Source organism: Bufo bufo, chromosome 1 (assembly GCF_905171765.1).
Source record: "Bufo bufo chromosome 1, aBufBuf1.1, whole genome shotgun sequence".
Taxonomy (NCBI): domain Eukaryota; kingdom Metazoa; phylum Chordata; class Amphibia; order Anura; family Bufonidae; genus Bufo; species Bufo bufo.
This window is the reverse complement of record NC_053389.1, coordinates 200837168-200856743: the sequence shown is the minus strand read 5'-3', so window position 1 is coordinate 200856743 and position 19576 is coordinate 200837168. Positions and strand designations below refer to the sequence as shown.

At 43.3% G+C, this 19576-nt stretch overlaps 1 protein-coding gene across 1 annotated transcript in view; it reads left to right on the top strand.

The window, feature by feature from the left end:
* The window catches only part of BCL3 (BCL3 transcription coactivator), a 120878-nt gene extending 102409 nt beyond the window's left edge, over nt 1–18469 (top strand). Inside the window, exon 8 of the mRNA XM_040434309.1 lies at nt 17016–18469. Within this exon, the coding sequence (XP_040290243.1) occupies nt 17016–17156 (141 nt within the window). The 3' untranslated portion in view covers nt 17157–18469. The remainder of the gene's footprint in view (nt 1–17015) is intronic.
* The last annotated feature ends 1107 nt before the right edge of the window (nt 18470–19576 follow it).

Sequence of the window (19576 nt, the reverse complement as noted above, 5' to 3'; positions counted from 1 at the left end):
CTAAATGCCTGGAAATGGTCCAGTCAGAGACAGGGGTGTGGGGTGAATCTGTGCCATCTGTGTCTGGATGGATGGTGAACCATGAAACGATGGAAGCTGCTTGTGCTTACCGGCTGATCAAACAATCCTTTCTTTTGGTGGTCTGTCTTGGCCTTCTGGAGCATGTTTGCCTTGTGTGCCCTCACGTAGCCACTGTCTCCCAACACCTCCTAATAGCTAGGCCAGAATGGCCTAGATGGCAGGCAATTCATCAAAATGACCATCCTGCTTCTCTCAATCCAATGATGTGACCCCTCTGAGTTTGTTAACTGAGCAAAATGCCCTCAAGTGTGTCATAGAGACATGCCTAGCAGTTAACAATTTTTGATTAAGAGTTATACTAGTCGAAAGTAGCCTCTGACCTTTTTATAGGTCAGAGGGAGAAGTACTTTTATGCTTTTTTTGTGGCAAGACCCAGTGTCTAATCAGATCATACCTGTAATCATTTACATATCTGCTGGAGACATAACTGCATGCCGAGTTTTTCAGTAATCAGACATCTGGGTGCATTATTTTTTTTTCAATGAGTGTAATTTACAGAGAGAAATTAAGGCAGCATCTTAGTTCAATGGTTGGCCATTTTGCCTGGCAGCACCAGAGTCTGTAGTAAAATCCATATGATTTTTGGAGAATTTTGCCCAGATACATTATGTGTGGTCATACATTTAAAGGATTGTCCCATCTGCATGACACCTTCTCTAAACAATCAGCTGGAGGAAGTTGCAGATGGCTGTAAATTCCTCCTGTTCAAAAAAAATCACTTATTGCATTGCCCACCATTAAATTAATGGCTAGCTGTGTAGTATAGAGACCTTCGGAGTAGGAACCAATCTTTACAGTGACTCTACACTGGTTTTTAGAGGGGGAGCCAAGGAGTAGACTCCAAATAGGGCAAGTAGGCATGGTTTCTCTTAATGGGACACCATTGTAGTTTCTACACGGTATTTGTACATTAATTTCCTATGTGGGCAATGAAAGTTTTGAGTGATTCTAGAGTAGGAAGAATTCCAATTGTTGCAAAAACTAAGGTCTGAAATGGCATTTCAGAATGATGTTTTCAGTTATGAAAAAAAATGAATTAATCTTTTCACAACCTCTGTCCCATTATGGCCTATGTGGGCAATAGAGGCAAAAGGTCTGTCATTTAGGTCTCTTCCCCAGTGTCAGCCTAAGGTTCCTTGGTCCCAGCAGAAAAATGTATTTTGAGGCCCACCCACCATCTATATATATGCGTGAACACCAATAATATCCAAGACATAGGGCCATATGATCTGTGTTGTCTTGAGAGTTTCCTTCCCTAAGGGACTGGGTTCTTGTCCTCTTACGTAAAGAAAGCAAAGGAAAGACTCAGATAGAGCTTATTTTCTGATACATATATGGTAAACATCTACTTTTTGGTGGCCGTATCATTGATCTTGTACATAGTTGTCAACCTAATTCATTGGAACATGAGCTGCATGCACAATATACAACAAAGCTAGTTTCATTTTTAGCAAAGTTTTGCCAAAAGACAAGAAACACCTTTTTCTTTGACCCAATGCTTGACTTTCAGAAGAACTCATCAAACAGTCCCCACCCACTCACACCACATCAGTAGTCATTATGAAAGTGTCCTGTGATGGAATTCATAACTGTCAGCAAAGGAAAACACTGTGATATGAGGATTACCCCACGGGTTGTTAGATACTGTATGTTTAATTCATTTTTTGAAATAGCTGGTCTTGGACAAACCTTTGAGACATATAGATTGCAAAGATGGAGCTTTCAAAGAGGGTCTTAGTTGCTAGATCCTTTACTATTAGTTCATCCTCTCTTAGCGGGGTTGTCCAGTTGAAAACACTCTACATTTTTCATACCAGCGCCTGGATCTCAGTGCTTTTGAAATTGCATGTAATTAGTATAGCCACTGGGGTTTTCAATAAAATATATTTGTATAGTGCCACCTGATGTTTGTTTTGTTCCTTTTTTCTCTGTCCACTTCACTGAGGTGGTTGCACATGCTTGGTTCCATCCTTCATTTGCATGCATATGTTTCTAGTCATATCTAATGTGAGAAGGTGTGACAGTTACAGGGAGAGCCCCCTGAGAAAGGGTATGCCCACTGAGCCGTGAGAGGGAGAGAGTTGCAGCAGAAAGGACACGTCCCCTGAGCTGCCAGTCTGAAGCAAACCTAGCAGAGCAAATTAATTGGGAAGGGGGTAGCTCTGGAGCCATCTGTACCAGGCTGAGATAACCTGTTCAATAGAGAATTTTAAGATGGAAGTCTCATTTAATTTATATTTCTCTCTTCTTCTCTATGTGCTCTGCTGAGCGGAAATTTCAATTTCGAGTGGATTCAGCACTTTATGGAAGTTACACAAACAGTCAAGCATTTTCTTTCGACTATTTCTTAACTCTTCGTATTTTCCAAACTATATCTGGAAGGGTTTAGTTGTCACATGACTGTGTGCATCTTCCAACTAATACTTGTGTTGAGACAAGGAAATAATATAATGCGGCGGAGCCTGACACATTTTTGGTTTTCCTTTAATGCCTTAACGTGATGTACAATGCATACAGGAAGTCTTCAAATCCTTTCACTTTTTTCATTTTGTTAGGTTTGCCGCCTTGTGCTAAAATAAAAACAAATTCAAGTTTTTCCCCATTATTCTGTACTCAATACCCCATAATTAGAAAGTGATAACAGAATATTAGAAATCTTGAATTTATTGAAAATAAAAAATTGCATTGACATAAGTATTCAGGCACCTTTGGCAGCAATTACAGTCTCCAGTCTTTTTGGATATGATGCCACAAGGTTTTCACCACTGGATTCGAGGATTATCTGCCATTTTTTTCTTCAGATCCTGTCAAACTCAAATTGGATGGGGACCATTGGTGGACTGCTATTGTTAGGTCTCTCCAAAGATGTTTAATTGGGTTCAAGTCAGGGCTCTGTCTGGACATTCACAGAATTGTATCTAAGCCACTCCTTTGTTGTCATGGCTGTGTGCTTAGGGTCATTATCTTTTTGGAAGACAAATTTTCATCCCAGTCTGAGATCCAGAGCACTCTGAATCAGGTTTTCACTAAGAATATCTCTGTACTATGCTCCACTCAGCTTTTCCTCAATTCTGACCAGTCTCCCTGTCCCGACTTCTGAAAAACTCCAGACAGCATGATGCTGCCACCATTATACGTCACTGTAGGCATGGTATTGGGCAAGTGATGAGCAGTGTCTGGTTTCCTCCAGACAGGGCTTAGAAATTAGGCCACAAAAGTTTAATACTGGTTTCATAAAACTAGGAAATCTTACTTCTCATGGTCTGAGAGTTTATTAGGTGCTTTCTTTGCAAACTCCAGGTGGGCTTTAACATGTCGTTTACTGATGAGAGGCTGCAGTGATGGTTGTTCTTCTGGAAGTTTCTCTCATCTGCACACTGAATCTTTGGGGCTCAGCCAGGGTGACCATTGGGTTCTTGGTCACCTTTCTTACACATTTCTTAGTTTGGTGGGTTGCCCAGGTCCAGGAAAAGTCCTGGTTCTTCTAAACTTAATTTAAGAATTATGTACGGTAGGCCACTGTGCTCTTGGGAACTTTCAGTGCAGAAGAAAAAAAATTGTACCCTTAGAGTGACCTGTACCTCCACACAATCCTGTCTTTGGGCTCTACATGTAGTTCTTTCCTCCTCATTGCTTGGTTTTTGCTCTGATATGTATTATCAGCTATTGTCAGCTGTGAGATCTTATGTAAACAGGGGTGTATCTTTCCAAATCATGTCCAATCAATTGAATTTAACATAGGTGGACTCCAATCAAGGTGTAGAAACATTTCACCAGCACATCATGAATGGGAGGGTGGCTGTGATTGGCAATACCAACCATTTTACCATTGGTGCAATGTGATCCATATGCATCAAAATGGCAAAAAATAATATAATATTATGATCACTAGAAATAGCACTACAGAAGGAAAAATACAAAAAAGGCTTTATTAAATATTAATGTGAATACTAATATATATTTTTACAAAACAATGAAACTATACAATATGCATATTTGGTATCGCCAATAAACAGTAAAAAATGTATAATTCACAAAAAACAAGACCTCATATTATTATTACTTATCATATACCTGTGTAGCCTTGAAATAAAATATAGGTTATTGAATGCAAGGACGCGTTCAAAGCCATTACAAAAAAAGTAACAGCCCATTAGGGGTTAAAGAGGTGTATTTGATATGTATCATGCACACAGTCATTTTATAACTAAGCTCCACCCACAGTAGGAAAACAATTGATGTTCAGCAAATGTAACCATTACTAAAATAATATATACATATATCTTTTAAAATGGTTTTCAATGGTGTCTTATCTGAGCTTCATCAATGTAATATTATGTAAAGACAGGAGACTCCTTACATTAGATATAAGGTATTTTATATGGAAACAGGAAATTACTGACTCATTCTGTCATTTCTCTTTCCTAACAGTCCTAGGTTGCATATCTAGTTCAGTGAAACAGCTCTTTCCTTGGAAGATGGAAGTGATATGTGTAAATTATGTCTCAATAGCTTGTAGAAATCCTTTTGATGGATAAACATGCCACGAAGATTACGTCTCTATAATGTCCAATGAGATACTAGTAATGGTCAAGTTTGGATAATCCCAGGGAAGTTTCAGGAATCTTGCTGGGGGCAACTGCCCACTAAACACTTTCATGAAGCTTTAAACAACGATCATTGAACTCATGTGATACATGGACACAATAGGCCTTCTAGAGCAAGAGTAAAGTACACTTTAGATAGCTTGGCCACGAGCTCCAGACTCCCCCATACACATGTACACTTGGCTAAGCTGAGCATGTATATGTTCAGAATGAGGATAAGGGAGAAAATCACTGCCATACACAAGTGTTAGCGACTTATCTCCCAGGATAGGCAGATTGAAATCCAACTGCCCGATCTTTATCTCCCCTAACATGTGCCATCGGTGGAGAGCCGAGAGGCCTGCGTAAACATTAAATAAGGACAGTTTAACTTGCTGATGTTGCTGTTTGCTCAACCAAAAAGGATATGCATATACATGTTTAAAATTTATCCAGCATTATACTTTTTGCCAAAGATCTATATTACATGTGACTTTATAAAAGTTTGTAATATATTGTATCTCAACTCCCAGCAGCCAGTTAAATTTTCTCTGCCCACAGACTCTCTGTAAATGTTTAGAACTTTTCAGTGACCAAAAAAGTCTGACTAAAGTAATGCAGTAAATAGTAGACATAAATAAATGGTAGATGACTGATTAGCCCAGAGAGCTTTGCACAGCACTGTAGGTTGTGAGGGAAAAGTTCACACATAGAAGAGCCTGCACACTCAGGAAACAGGCATGATAAAGTAATACAATACAGACAGAGTAGAGTTTTGCTGAGAATTTGATTCGGGTTTGATTTAACCAAAGCAGTCAACAAAATCAGTTTGTGTCCAAATTGTTTTTGCTCTAAAACAATTCTACCAAATCAATAGCCCTCCAATTGCCCTTAAAATTTGTGTATGACACTATGAGGTCTCCTAGGGTACATATTTTTTTTCTCTTTAGTCTTTCACTTTTTTATTCTTTAATTTATTTTCTCTCTCTTTCTCTCTGTCCTGCTCTCTCTTTCACGTTCGCTCTTTCTGTCGCACCCCCCCCCCCAATATTCACCTCAATGGAATCACCAAAAATGTGAATTTAGATGAAACTCAAATTTTTGCAAAACTCGAGTTGAATTGGAGTTTTTTAAGAATCAATTTGCAGATCTCTAATGCAGAGTGGTGGAAAAGGGTAGCAAAATTTACAGGTCAGACACAAAAAGTGTGACTGCATTGTATCTTCCATGGCTAGAGATATCGGGGGGAATTCATCATGAGGAGAATATTTTAAGTCCATTTTGCTGGAGTCTGCACTAGCATACTATGTGCCACATTTATCAAATGTCACAGGTTGTTTGATAGATTTGGCTTGTCCTTAAACCTAACACTTATGTCTAAAGAAGCTACTCCAGTTTTTCTACTCCACCTCCTCCTGGAGTGAGAATGCGACTTTTTAAAAAAGTTAAAAATTCCTCTGTGGACAGGGTATTCTCATATTCTAAAATACAACTTTTACTAGATATGCCATAAAATAATAGATCAATAAGGTTAAAAACAACACCAAAAACAGTGAGCAGATCAAAAAGACTGAACCGCTATCAACACACCCTACTATTATCTCAGATCCAGTCTAGTTGCCTGAGGACAGATCACAAAATTAGTAAGATACAGTCTTGTATACGTCTACTGTAGATGGCAGATGGCTATCAGGTGTGTGATAAATGAGTATTGGTGTTGTGTTTAATCTTATTGATCTATTATTTTATGGCATATCTAGTAAAAGTTATATTTTAGAATATGAGAATACCCTGTCCACAGAGGAATTTTTGATTTACTTGGGAGTGTGACTACATACCTCGGCACGCCTAATCAAAGTGCACTGAGGTTGCTGGAATTAGTTTTTTAAAAAAGTCGCAATAATAAATCTGTAGTTAAATTCATTAACATAGCTAACCGCACTCACTTTTCCACCCATATTACAAAACTGGAATGAGTGGTGTAAAGATGTGAGTGTCAAAAGTTGCATATTTTTGCGCAAGCGCTTAAATTTTGTGCAAGTGAGTGCACAAAAGTCATAAAAGCCCTATTTTGCAACTTTTTGATGCCAGAATTCTGGAGTGAAGGTATGATAAATCAGGGCCCCTGTGATTTAGATTTTGTAGTGATGGATTTTTTTTTTGCCTAAAAGCTTTGCCAAAGCAGTCGATAGAAGGTAAAGGTTCCTGATTCCATTCTAAATATGTTGACAGGGCTGTATTTGTCACTAGGCACTGGAGGTCCGGTGCCTAGGACACCACCTTGATGGAGGGCAGCACTAGCTTCAAGTAACTTAAATTATTTTATTTTTTTTTATGGCTACTGTGTCACCTCCTGCCTTGCTTTTAAAACTTTTCCTTGGGGGCATCACCAACTTTCCACACTCCCTGAATGGCAAATACATATGAGTTGTAAAAAAGTTGTGTTCATTATTTTTTTTAAGTTTACATTCCGCATGTGTTGCGCTGTAAGTTTATAGTGCTGACACTGCAGTTTTAAGTGCGTAGTGTATTCTATAAGGCTATGGCGTATCCAGTCTGCAGAGGATCTGGCTGAAATCCTCCACCCTGAAATGGGTGGTTTTTGTGGTGCCACTGTTGGCAGGATCACAGTGGGTCTTCTGCTGCCTTCAACCTTTACATTGCCAAGGTTAAAAGCCACAAGTAGAACCCACAGCATGAATTGACATGTTGAATATTAAAATCCCACATTGCAAGTCAGTTGCAGGATTTTTCCACAGTGTGTCAATGAAATCTCATCCAATTTGTTGCTACTGTAAGTGCTGTAGATTTTGTACACACAGTTCTGCTGCGGAGAACCTGTAGCATTTACACATATGACTGCACCCTAATGAGAGGACAGTATAGAGCATTCTTCACTGGTCAGTGGTTATTGAACAGAGGGAAGCCTGAGGAGGTGCCCTTGTCAGCCAAGAACTTTCTCATGCCTCCTCACATTCCTCCTGGAATCCTGTGTGGAACTGGACTTGATTAAGGACACGTCCACGTGTACTAAAAATTGTAGTGGGAAAAAAGGCAACAAAAACCGCACATTGCACATCTATGGTTTTACCACTGAAAGCCAGCAGACATCACCCTCTGAATTGAAAAGCGTGAAATCCTCAGCATAAATTGACATTCTGCAGATTTCAGATCCACACTGCAGGTCGGTTTTACACTCCAGATTTTTTAATGCAGCCCGTGGATGCGATTTCTTAAAGTGTCATCCGCTTTGCTGGTACTTTACAACACTGTAGATTCGGCACATGAAAATCCACAATCGCAAATCCTCAACCAATCAGTCATGTGTGAACCCAGCCTAAATGTTGAGTTCTGAAGAATACATAGGTCTATATTAGAGAGAGTAGTTAGAAATCTCTGCATCTCCGACCGGCACTAATGCTCCTGCCATTCCTTGCCAGTCTTTGTTTACATGGTAGCAGTAATGATGCCAGTAAGCACAGCACGTCATCACTGCTGCATTGGAACTGGAGCAGTGGGGAAGTAGTAGCTAAAAATTACCAGGGTTGACAGTTCTTCACAGTGGTTTGGAGAGGGAAGTCCATTGCTTGTCTCCCTCCCTCTCTGACTTCCCCAGCGCCACAGAGGCAGCAGCCCCCACAACCAGAGCCGACATGTGTTGCATGTATGATTGGGTTAAATTTAGGGCTCATGCACAAGAATGTATTTTTTTTCTATGCCCCTTCAGTTTTTTTGTGGCCAGTATGCAGAACCATTCTCTTCAATGGGGCTGCAAAAAAAAAAAAAAAAACGGAAATGACTCAATGTCCATATTTCCGCATAAAGCATGTGTTATTATTGTCCATATTACAGACAAGGATTGGACAATTCTATTATGGGTTGGACGTTTCATTCTGCAAAATGCGGAATGCACGCTACCGGTATCCGTGTATTGCGGCTCAGCAATTTGCGGACTGCAAAACATCCAACGATCGTGTGAATGGGCCCTTACATGAACTGCTCTGTGAAAAGGTGAGGAGGTGACCATTACCGTTAGCCTGCAACCCCCAACCTGTAGGAAACAACAGGTCCAAGAAGTGAACTCTGACATCATCTTTTAATTTCTGATGTCACATTACTACATATGCTGTCACCCAACTTTTCGAGACACCAATTAAACAAAACTCCAATTATCCTTATAAATGCTCTGAGACGATTGAATCATGATGGCGAGTGACAACTGTAAATTTACCTTTAATAGGTGTAAATTCAGGCCTAGGGCAGCTTAAGCTGTAAATATGTCCCTGTACATTGACTATTTCAGGTATTTTTACTCCCAGATTTTAAAGAAATTTATCTTGTTTCTGATTTGCAACAAATAGTCTTCACAGGGAGGCAGCACATTTTAAAGGGGTTTTCCAACAGTTTTTTACTGATGATCTATCCTCTAGATAGGTTATCAGTATCTGATCGGTGGGGGTCTGACTCCCGGGACCCCCGCCGATCAGCTGTCTGAGAAGGCAGTGGTGCTATAGTAGCTCCGCGGCCTTCTCTCAGCTGTCCCTAGGCTATGTGACGCCACGTTCATCGGTAACATGGCCTAGGTGCAACTCAGTCCTGTTGAAGTGAATGGGGATAAACTTTGATCCAAACACAGCCGCTATACAATGTACGGCTACTTTGAGCACCGGTGCCTTCTGATTGGCAGGGGTCCCAGACCCCCATCGATCAGATACCGATGACCTATCCAGAGGCTCTGCTTTCTCTGCAACTGCCACATCCTCTGCACTTTGATTGACAGGAGCAAGCAGTGAAATCTTCATGCCGCCTGGCCATGTCAATCAAATTGCAGAAGGTGTAGCAGTTGCACAGAGAGCAGAGCCTCTAGGTGTAATGGCAACACCCCCATTGCTCCTAGAGGCTCATTTACATATATTAAAACATTATTTTTCTCAGCAATGTGTGCTCATATGAACATGGGACCAACACAGATGCCTTCAGCTGCCAAGTGCACATGTAGCAGGTCAGCCATTGTCATAAGTACAAATCTGCTGATAGATGCCCTTTCATAAAAAATAAAAAAAACATCAAATGAGATATACAAAAGCAAGCCCTTCAATGCCTTCATGATATCATACAATTCTGTAGACTTTTTAACTTTTTTATAGATGAAGGAAACAGCTGATTTTGTTTGGCATTTGTGGAAAATAATTGCAGGCGAAAGGTAGCATTTTTAATTAATCTTAATATCAAAGGAATGCACAAAAAATTAATTATGAGAAGAACCTCTGATTGAAAATCCCAGTTAAGATATTTGACACGAGTTCCTAATGAACATGGTTTGTTGATAATAAAAAAAAGCATCTCTATATGCATAAGACCCTGGTTCGATTTCAATGACCCTTGTATTTTCAAATACAGTATTTTACAACCTGAGTGGAGCTTAGGGTGAGTTCACATGACCGTTTCATCTACCGTTATTTTGTTGTGTTAAAATAACAAAACATATGGAACAAACTATGCACTACTATCCGTTAATTTAATGGATCATATGAACAGATCCGTTAAAATAATGAACATAAAACCATCAGTTCGTTGTCCCTTTTTAAAAATGCATTCTTTTTTTTTGCGGATGCATTTATGAACGAATAAGGAAAAAGGGTGATGTGAACTTGCCTTTAGTTAAACAGTTATGCCAGTTTGAGATAAGACCCAAAGGGGTTGTTCAAGATTAGAAAAAAATTGCTCCACACACAATTTAAGAAGCACTCCATTTATTTATTTATTTTTAATTTTACCTACTGTATTTTTTGGCCTATAGGAATTTTTTCTCCCTGAAATTAGAGGAAAATGGCAGTGCGTCTTATAGGGCGAATACTAAGGAGTAGGGATGAGTGGACCCGTGGATGTTCGGGTTTGCCGGGTTTAGCCGAACTTCGGGTCAAAGTTCTGGTTCGAGACCCGAACTCGAACCCGAACCCTATTGAAGTCAATGGGGACCTGAACTTTGGTGCACTAAAATGGCTGTAAAATGGTTGTAGTAAGGGCTAGAGGGCTGCAAAAAGAGACAAAATGGAGGTAAGAGCAGTACAATTGCCCTTCAAACAAATGTGGATAGGGAAATGACTTAAAATAACATAGAATGGAAAAAAAATTATAATAATAATCTTGAACTAGGAGGCGGAGGTCAAAGTGGGGTAGGAGGTTGAGGAGGCGGTAGACGTGGCGGTGTAGGTGAAAGCGGCGGAAGACCCCAAAACATTGGGAAATAGAAAAGAGAATGCAAAGAGAAAGTGCGCTGGAGTATAACAATGGCTGGGTGCGGCCGGTATACTTGTCTGCTCAGCACAAGGTATGGAAAAGTCCTGTGGGATCCATGCCTGGCTTATTTTAATGAACGTGGCTGTGAACAGGCGGCTGCGCTTGTCTGTGATTAACCCCCCTGCCGTGCTAAACACACTTTCGGACAATATACTTGCCACAATTTGGAGACCCAGAAGTTGAATGGGGCAGACCCATCAGTCAGTACATGTAGGCATGTGCACACGTACTGTTCAACCATGTTGCTGAAATGCTGCCTCAGCTGCGTTGGCAACTTCTTCCTCCTCCTCCTCTGCCTTCGCCTTGTGCTTCCACTGAGCCACCGCTGTCAGGTGTAAATGCCATCAGCAGCCTGTCTACCAGCGTGCGCTTGTACTCACACATCTTCCGATCACGCTCCAGTGACTGAATTAAGGACAGCACTTTGTCCTTGTAGTGGGGATCCAGCAGGGTGGCCACCCAGTAATCAGCACTTGTTAGAATGTGGGCAACTAGACGGTCGTTGGCAGGCACTGCAGCATGTAGTCGCTCACGTGTGCCAGGCTGCCCAGAGGCAACAACAAGCTGTGCTCTGTGGGAGGTGTATCGTCTGTGTCCTTTGTATCCCCCCAGCAACACTCCATTGATGCCCATAAACTGCTTTGGGTGCCACCCTGCTGTGAACATAGTTCCTCCTCATCATCATCCTCCTTCTCTTTATCCTGCAGAACTGTGCCCTGACTGGACAGTTGTGTACCTGGCCTCTTTTGGTGCAGGAACCCACCCTCCGAGCCACTTGTGAATGACTGGCCTGATAACCGTGATAACTCCTCTTCCTCCTGTGCCACATCCTCTTCCATCATCACCCGAAATGTTTTTTCAAGGAGACATAGAAGTAGGATAGTAACGCTGATAACGGCGTCATCGGCACTGGCCATGTTGGTGGAGTACGCGCAACACAGCACACACGTCCCGCATGGAGGCCCACTCCTTGGTGGTGAAGTGGTGCTGTCCCGCAGAGCGACTCACCCGTGTGTGCTGCAGCTGAAACTCCACTATAGCCTACTGCTGCTCGCACAGTCTCTCCAGCATGTGCAAGGTGGAGTTCCATATGAGGCTGTGAGCGGGAAGGCGGAGGTTATGCTGCAGCGCAGACAGGCAAGCAGCAGCAGGGTGAGAACGCCAAAAGCGTGCACACACAGACTGCCCGCACTTCCTGCAGCAGCTATGACATATCGGGGTAATTTTTCAGGAATCTCTGCACCACCAAATTCTGCAGTTCGGCTAGTCTCAGAGCTGCTACAGATTTTGCCTGTTATCGCACACCACCTGGCCAGGCTTGAGGCTCAGCGGCAACAAATTGTCATCGGTCTGTTGTTCACGGCCCGTTCACAACTTCTGCGTGGTGTGGGGTTTCTCCCCCAAACAGATGAGTTTCAAAACAGCCTGCTGTCGTTTCCCCCTGGCTGTGCTGATGTTGGTGGTGAAGGTGTTACACTGATCGGGTGAGGAGGCAGTAGACGAGGAAGCGGAGTAGGAGGAGGAGGCAACAAGAAATGTCCTGCAATCCTCGGGGGTGGTATGACATGCACCAAACTGCTATCCGCCTCAGGGCCAGCCGCCACTGCATTTACCCAGTGTGCAGTTAGGGAGATATAACGTCCCTGCCCGTGCTTACTGGTCCATGTATTGGTAGTTATGTGGACCTTGCCACATTGGCGTTGCGCAGTGCACACCTGATTTTGTCCACCACTTGGTTGTGCAGGGCAGGGATGGTTCGCTTGGAAAATTAGTGACAGCTGGGAACCACGTACTGTGGGACAACCACCGCCATAAGGTTTTTAAAAGTCTCTGTCTCCACAAGACGGAATGACAGCATTTCAAAGGCCAGGAATTTTGAAATGCTGGCATTCAGGGCCAGGGATTGTGGGTGGTAGGGGGGTACTTCCTCTTTCTCTTCAGTGTTTGGGGGATGGACAGCTGAAGGCTTCCATAGTACAGTGTGGACATGTTGGCTGACGGTGGTGGAGGTGGTGGTGTTACTGCCACATTCTCTGTTTGCGGGGTGGCAGGTGCCACTGTCACTCCAGAGGGGGAGGAAGAGGCCGAGACCCCAGCAGAAGAGGGAGCAAGAGGAGCCTGAGATCTTTTGTGGTTTTTCAGGTGTGTACTCCACTGCAGCTCGTGCTTTGCATTTACATGCCTGGTCATGCAGGTGTTGCTCAGGTTTAGAACATTTATGCTTCGGGCTCTGATTTCACAGCGTGCAAACCACTCGCGTCTTGTCGTCAGCACATTGTCTGAAGAACGGCCATGCCAGGGAACTGGCTTTGTTGTGCTCAGTCCCTGGGTGCGATGGGCAATAGCAGGCATACTGGCTAGTGGACAGCCACTCTACTTTTGCACCCTGCTCCCTCATTTGCTGTGCGGCTGGCGCTGTGTGACCACCACCTCTTTCTCTGAACTACACACTTCACTCGCATGACCTTGATTCCATGTGGGGTCTAGGACCTCATCATCCTCCACATCATCTTCCACCCACTCTTCACCCCTGCCCTCCTTGCCGGTCTGCACACGGCAGAAAGCCATAGCATTTGGCACCTGTGTTTCGTCATCATCATCAGAGACGTGCTGCGGTGGTCCTCCCATGTCCACATCCTGAAACATAAGTGGTTGGGCATCAATGCACTCAATCTCTTCCACTTCTGGGGCAGGGCTAGGTGGATGGCCGATGGAAACCCCGCCAGCTGAGTCATCAAAAAGCATAAGAGACTGCTGCATGGCTTGGGGCTGACTGCTTGGCTGATTTGCAAGGGGTGAGGTGAAATACAGATGCTCATGGGCTGCAGTTGCCAACTCTGCGGTTTCAGCAGGGGACCGGGTGGGAGACAATGTGAAGTAACTGGAGGCACTGTCAGCCATCCAATCTACTACCGTCTCTACTTGTTCTGGCCTCACCATTCATACATCGGTATTCGAGCCTACAAAATGACGCTGAACGTTCTGTCGCCTATGTGCACCTGAGGAAGGTGTTTCATTTGGGCGTGTAGCTGGCACAGATCGACCACGTACTCTCCCTGCAACAGGAGTTTCACCAGCACCAGCAGCACCATGACCAGGGCCACATCCCTTATTTGATGCTCTCCTCATTCTTTGAGATCACCCACCAAACTAACAGCCAGATTAACTATATTAATTACCCTGTCACGTATGCAGTGCAGGTGTACGTCACACCAAAAATGGGAATATATCACCCACCGAACTAACAGACGGATTAGCTATATTAATTTCCCTGTCACGTATAAAGTGCACGTGTATCTCACACCAAAAATTGGTATATGTCACCCATCCAACTAACAGACTAAGTATTATATTTTTGTGTCAGGGGTACAAAAATGGTGCGTTGCACCCACAAAAAATCACTATAGGTCACCTACAGAATAAACAGCCAGATTAATTATTATATTTCCTTGTCAGGGGTACAAAGATGGTGCATGTCACCCACAAAACAAATAGCCAGATTCCTAACACTCTCCCTCGCCTCAGCTGCCTGCTTCCTGTCCCTGCACTACCCAGAGCTGATGGGCGGTGCTACACGTGATCCAGCTTGTATAGAGGCTGGGTCACATGATGCACCGGCCAATCACAGCCATGCCATTACCAGGCTTGTTAGTGCCCACAGCTTGAAAGCTTGATAACTGGTTGCCCTGCAGCCTTTCAAAAGCTTTATTAAATGCCCGAACACCGAACTGGAACCCGGCAAAGTTCGGGATCGGATCCAGGTACCCGAACTCGCAAACTTTGGTACGGACCCAAACTTTACAGTTCGGGTTCGCTCAACACTACTAAGGAGCTCTTCCATTATGGAATGGCTCATTAGTACAGTAGGACCAGAATGAGGTGAATACAGCGCTCCATGTGCTGGCTCTGTACAGGGTAGAGAGATGACAGGGCAGAGAAGGCAGACAGGCTCAAGCTTCATCACACAGGAAAACATGGAGACCCTGCAGTGTGAGGGAATACCAGCTCATTTAGCTGGACCATTGCTGGTGGCCATCTGATCAGAGCGTCTTTGAGTGAGGACATGAGATGGTTTACAGACCTAAAGAAAGGTGGCTCATAAATCTTAACCCCTTAAGTAGGCAACATAGTTCACTTAAAACTTGGACAATCCCTGTAAATGTGATAAAATAACAAAATTCCATACTTATTATTTGCTGCCAATTCCAGCATTGCATTCAGGTCCTCCCCACTACTGATGTCATCTTTATGGCTGCAGCGGTGATGTTCCATGCTAACACCTTGCAGTGCTGCTGAGGCTAGTGATTGGCTGCAGTAGTGATCACTTGAAGCATCAGTGATAAAAAAGGGATGAATTTGGGATATTTACGAGGTTACCTGAGTTTTTATCGAACTCAGACAACCCCTTTAAGGCTCAGCAATTTTTTTTTATCTCTGCATTTCAAAAGTCGTAACGTTTAAAATTTTCTATTGACGTAGTTGTATGAGGATTTATTTTATGTGGGGAAAGATGTATTTTTGAATGGCACCTTTATGGAGTGCACCATGTGACTTGTATAACTTTATGGAGTACACCAGGTGACTATATGACACTTACCAATATAGCCTTTCTTAATTTTCTGTGCCGTTTGCTGTATTTCATAAGTCATGTCCCCTTGTTAGGAAAATTTTCTGTGCTGACCACACAGGAGACATGTCCATAAAGACGGCTGCTGATAGAGGGTCATGTGACCAGGGAAAAATAACTCCAGGCACATCACTCAGCCTTCTCCACTCAAATGCACCACATCTGCCATCTGCACGTGCAGTGTTGAGAATTTTATTGCAGGTACAGTGTGATTGAATGGAGGAGACTCAATTTTTGTGGAACGTTTCTCATCAGGAGTAGTGTGAATGTTATGTTTTATTTAGCCAGTTTTTGCTCCATCAAGTGCCCTCAAGAAAGAGCTTCACTTTGAAGTGCCTACTAATCTCTGCATTCAGCTTCTTCACAGCTCTTCCCCTTGCTCTTAGTGACAGATGTACTGATCTTCTGGTTTGATGCTACAGCTGTCACTCAGAGCAGTGAGGAGGGGCTGTGAAACAGCTCAATGCATAGAGTGATTCACAGTGAATCCCCATCCTCAGCACTTGCAGTAGTAAAATATGACTGAATAAAACTTCATATTCATACTGCACCTGATGAGAAAGGTTCACAAAAGGTATGGTTTGTACCGCTCTCCCCAGCTCCTAGCTATCAGACTGTCACGGCTGAGGATGGGGAAAACCCTCAGCCGTGCGATGACGCGAGATCTTAGTCCCTGCTTGGCCAGGAGCACAGAATTAGGGAGCATAAACAACTTATGGCAATGGCAGGTAAATGCAACAAGTATAGCACCTACCTGCCACAGACACAAAGCCTGGAACCCATGCAGAAGCGCTGCTGTCCAAAGAACACACACGGACACAGCACACAGCACACATCACACAGGAACCCAGGACCATAATCTGCAATAAACAATCATACCAAAAACACATCTACATGACATCATGTGTGACATAAACTTATGACCACAAGGGTGGCCCCCACTGGCAGATGGTATATCACGGGAGGATACCTCCAGCTAGCCATGGCTGAAGTACCCCTCAGACTACTGATCTTGACTGAGGCTTTATAGCCCATGTAGCCACACCCACACACAGACGCACCCAGTGCACTCACACTAGGAAGGAAGTTAACCCTTCCAACACAAGGCAAGGGAAGACGGCCACTTAAAGGGGAAGTACAAACATAAACACACACTTCAACTGTTGCCGCGGGCAACGGCATGCGTGGCAACCATGTCCTGGGGATCAGCCAGAAGGCCGAGACACTGCCACCACATGCATACAACACCAAACGTAGTCCCGGGCAACCAAGTGAAGGAAAATGTCACTACGCACACCATAGGCCGTGACACAGACTCCCTTAAGTGTGTTTGAGTCATAAAATGAATGAAATGTGATATTTCTTGGAGCTGTACAGATTATTGTGATGCTTTCTATGTAATGCCTGTTGTCTCATTTCAGATTGTAGATATCCTGCGGGGCAAATCATCTTCTCCGCGTAGCCAAAATGAAAGACTTAGAGGACCAATTAAAGGACGATCGTGTAGTCCAGCATCACAAGGAGTAGCATCTAGTAACATATCTGTAAGCCCACCTCCATAAAGGGAATTGGATCATACTTCTTACCTCAAAACGTGTATCATGGCCTCTAAATACTGTATGTCTTCCATGTAGAGAAACCATCATTGCTGACCATTAGGATCTGCATTGTTCCCTGAATCACCATAATGAAAGCATTCAACTACCAAACCCTTGAACCGTCAAACTTCCAAACCTTCTACTCCTGGACCTGGAACCCAAACCCAACTAATCTTACACTAGGTCTACAAAGTGGATCATCTGGCAGTTCTTCCATATGACTGGATGCATTGTGAGGACAGTATAGTGTCACACAGCCCAGAGATCTCCAGGAGGAGGCTTCTGGAAAGTCTGGAGCTGAAATGATCCTTCATCAAAGATTCATGTCTGGATATTAAATATTGAATGTCACTTGAATTGGTGCCCATTCACCCCTACTTACCTGCCCCAAAGCAGCGGTGTAGTCTGCCTCTTTACTAAGCATGCTGATAGAGGACGGTTAAGCAATACCACCTGCTCAAAATGTATACTTTTTAGAAGGACACCTCTATCCTTCCACAATTTTTATGACCAGCCACACTGTTGTGGGGAGTCTCTAAGCCTGATGCCTCTGGAGATCCTAGGGAAGCAAGCGGTAGGTCTAGAGGTAAAATTATTCCTCACTGAAGCATGAAGATACATATTGGAGGTGGCATGTGTTTGTGCCCATTTCTGTCTGCTTACCTGTTTTTGGAGCAATGGTGTACCCTATCTCTGTGGTTAGTGGGCTACTAGAAAGCAGCAGGTAATGCTATTCTCTAACCATATACATTCCAGAAGAACAAGATCAAGGAATATGAAAATAATACTTTGAGGGTCTTATCAATGAGAGGTGAATGTTAGTGGGTGCGATTTTTATATACATATATTACTATAATAGACCTTTCATAACCAGAGCATTATATAGTTCAGTAATACAGATCTAGAGATGTGACTACTACTTCAAACCAACTTGAAGTTAAAGGGATTGTCTTGTATAAGAAAATGACTATAATGGCCGTCTTGGGACAGAGAAAGCCAAGTAGTTACCATAGAAAATGCATTTGCAGAGTGCTTTCTTAGCATGGACATTGAGGAAATATATTTGTCATGTGCAACCCATGTCTTTGATGAGGTGATCCCTTTGAGCCGTTCTTCTACAACTCATAATCCTCCGTTTCACAGAAACTACCATGACTGTACATCAATAAGGAAATGTTTGCGACATACATCCCGCCTTACACTCCCTTTATGTTTGACTTATGTGTTTTGCTGCAGGGTGGGTGAAATGTGATATGGGTTATGGTGTTGGCTTTAAATTCCTGTAAGTTATTTAATATTTTTTTACAATAAATATTTTTTTAATTAAACCTAGCAGCATTTCTCAGATCCAGGTAGTGATAACGCTATGGAAAAGTTTGTAAAACTGTTGAATTGTAGTAGATCAAGTAATTACAGTAAACATTAGTGCTCTGCAACTTTATATGATTTATTGTAGAGGATCCATTAAAGTGCCATGCGTTAGGCTACTTTCACACTAGCGGCACGGGCCTCCGGCAGGCTGTTCCGTTGGGTGAACAGCCTGTCGGATCCGTCCTGCCGCTAGTGACCGTGTGCCCCCGGACTGCCGCTCCGTCCCCATTGACTATAATGGGGGCGGTGCGGAGTCTTGGCGGAGGCACGGCAGCTGCCGGAATAAATGTCGGACATGTCGTAGTTTTATTCCGGCAGCTGCCGTGCCTCCGCTGGAACTCCGCACCGCCCCTATTATAGTCACTGGAAACGGAGCGGCAGTCCGGGGGCACACGGTCACTAGTGGCAGGACGGATCCGACAGGCTGTTCACCCGACAGAACAGCCTGCCAGAGGTCCGTGCTGCTAGTGTGAAAGTAGCCTTACTAGAAATTAACTCGTACAGCAACAAATCTGAATGGGCATTCACCTGCAGTCTGGAAAAGCACGAATAACACTGTAAACATGATCTGTTATGGCAGATTCTTATCTGCAACACATGTATCTTATTCACAGTTTTTTTTTCACCCTATTGTAGCTACATGCTGTTCTCTGTAAGTAACGTTTTATATGTTACTATGTTACTATCCTCTAGTGGTATTTTTTTTTCTTAGAGTCCAGTAGTATGTGAAGCAGCAAGTGGCGCCATTGGGATGCACCAAGTGAAGGATGAATTTAGAAGGTCTTTGGTCAAACTAAGGCTACTTTCACACTCGCGTTTGGCGTGGATCCGTCATGGATAATACAACCGTCTGCATCCATTCAGAACGGATCAGTTTGCATTATCTTTAACATAGTCAAGACGGATCCGTCTTGAACACCATTGAAAGTCAGTGGGGGACAGATACGTTTTCTATTGTGCCAGATTGTGTCAGTGAAAACGGATCCGTCCCCATTGACTTACATTGTGTGCCA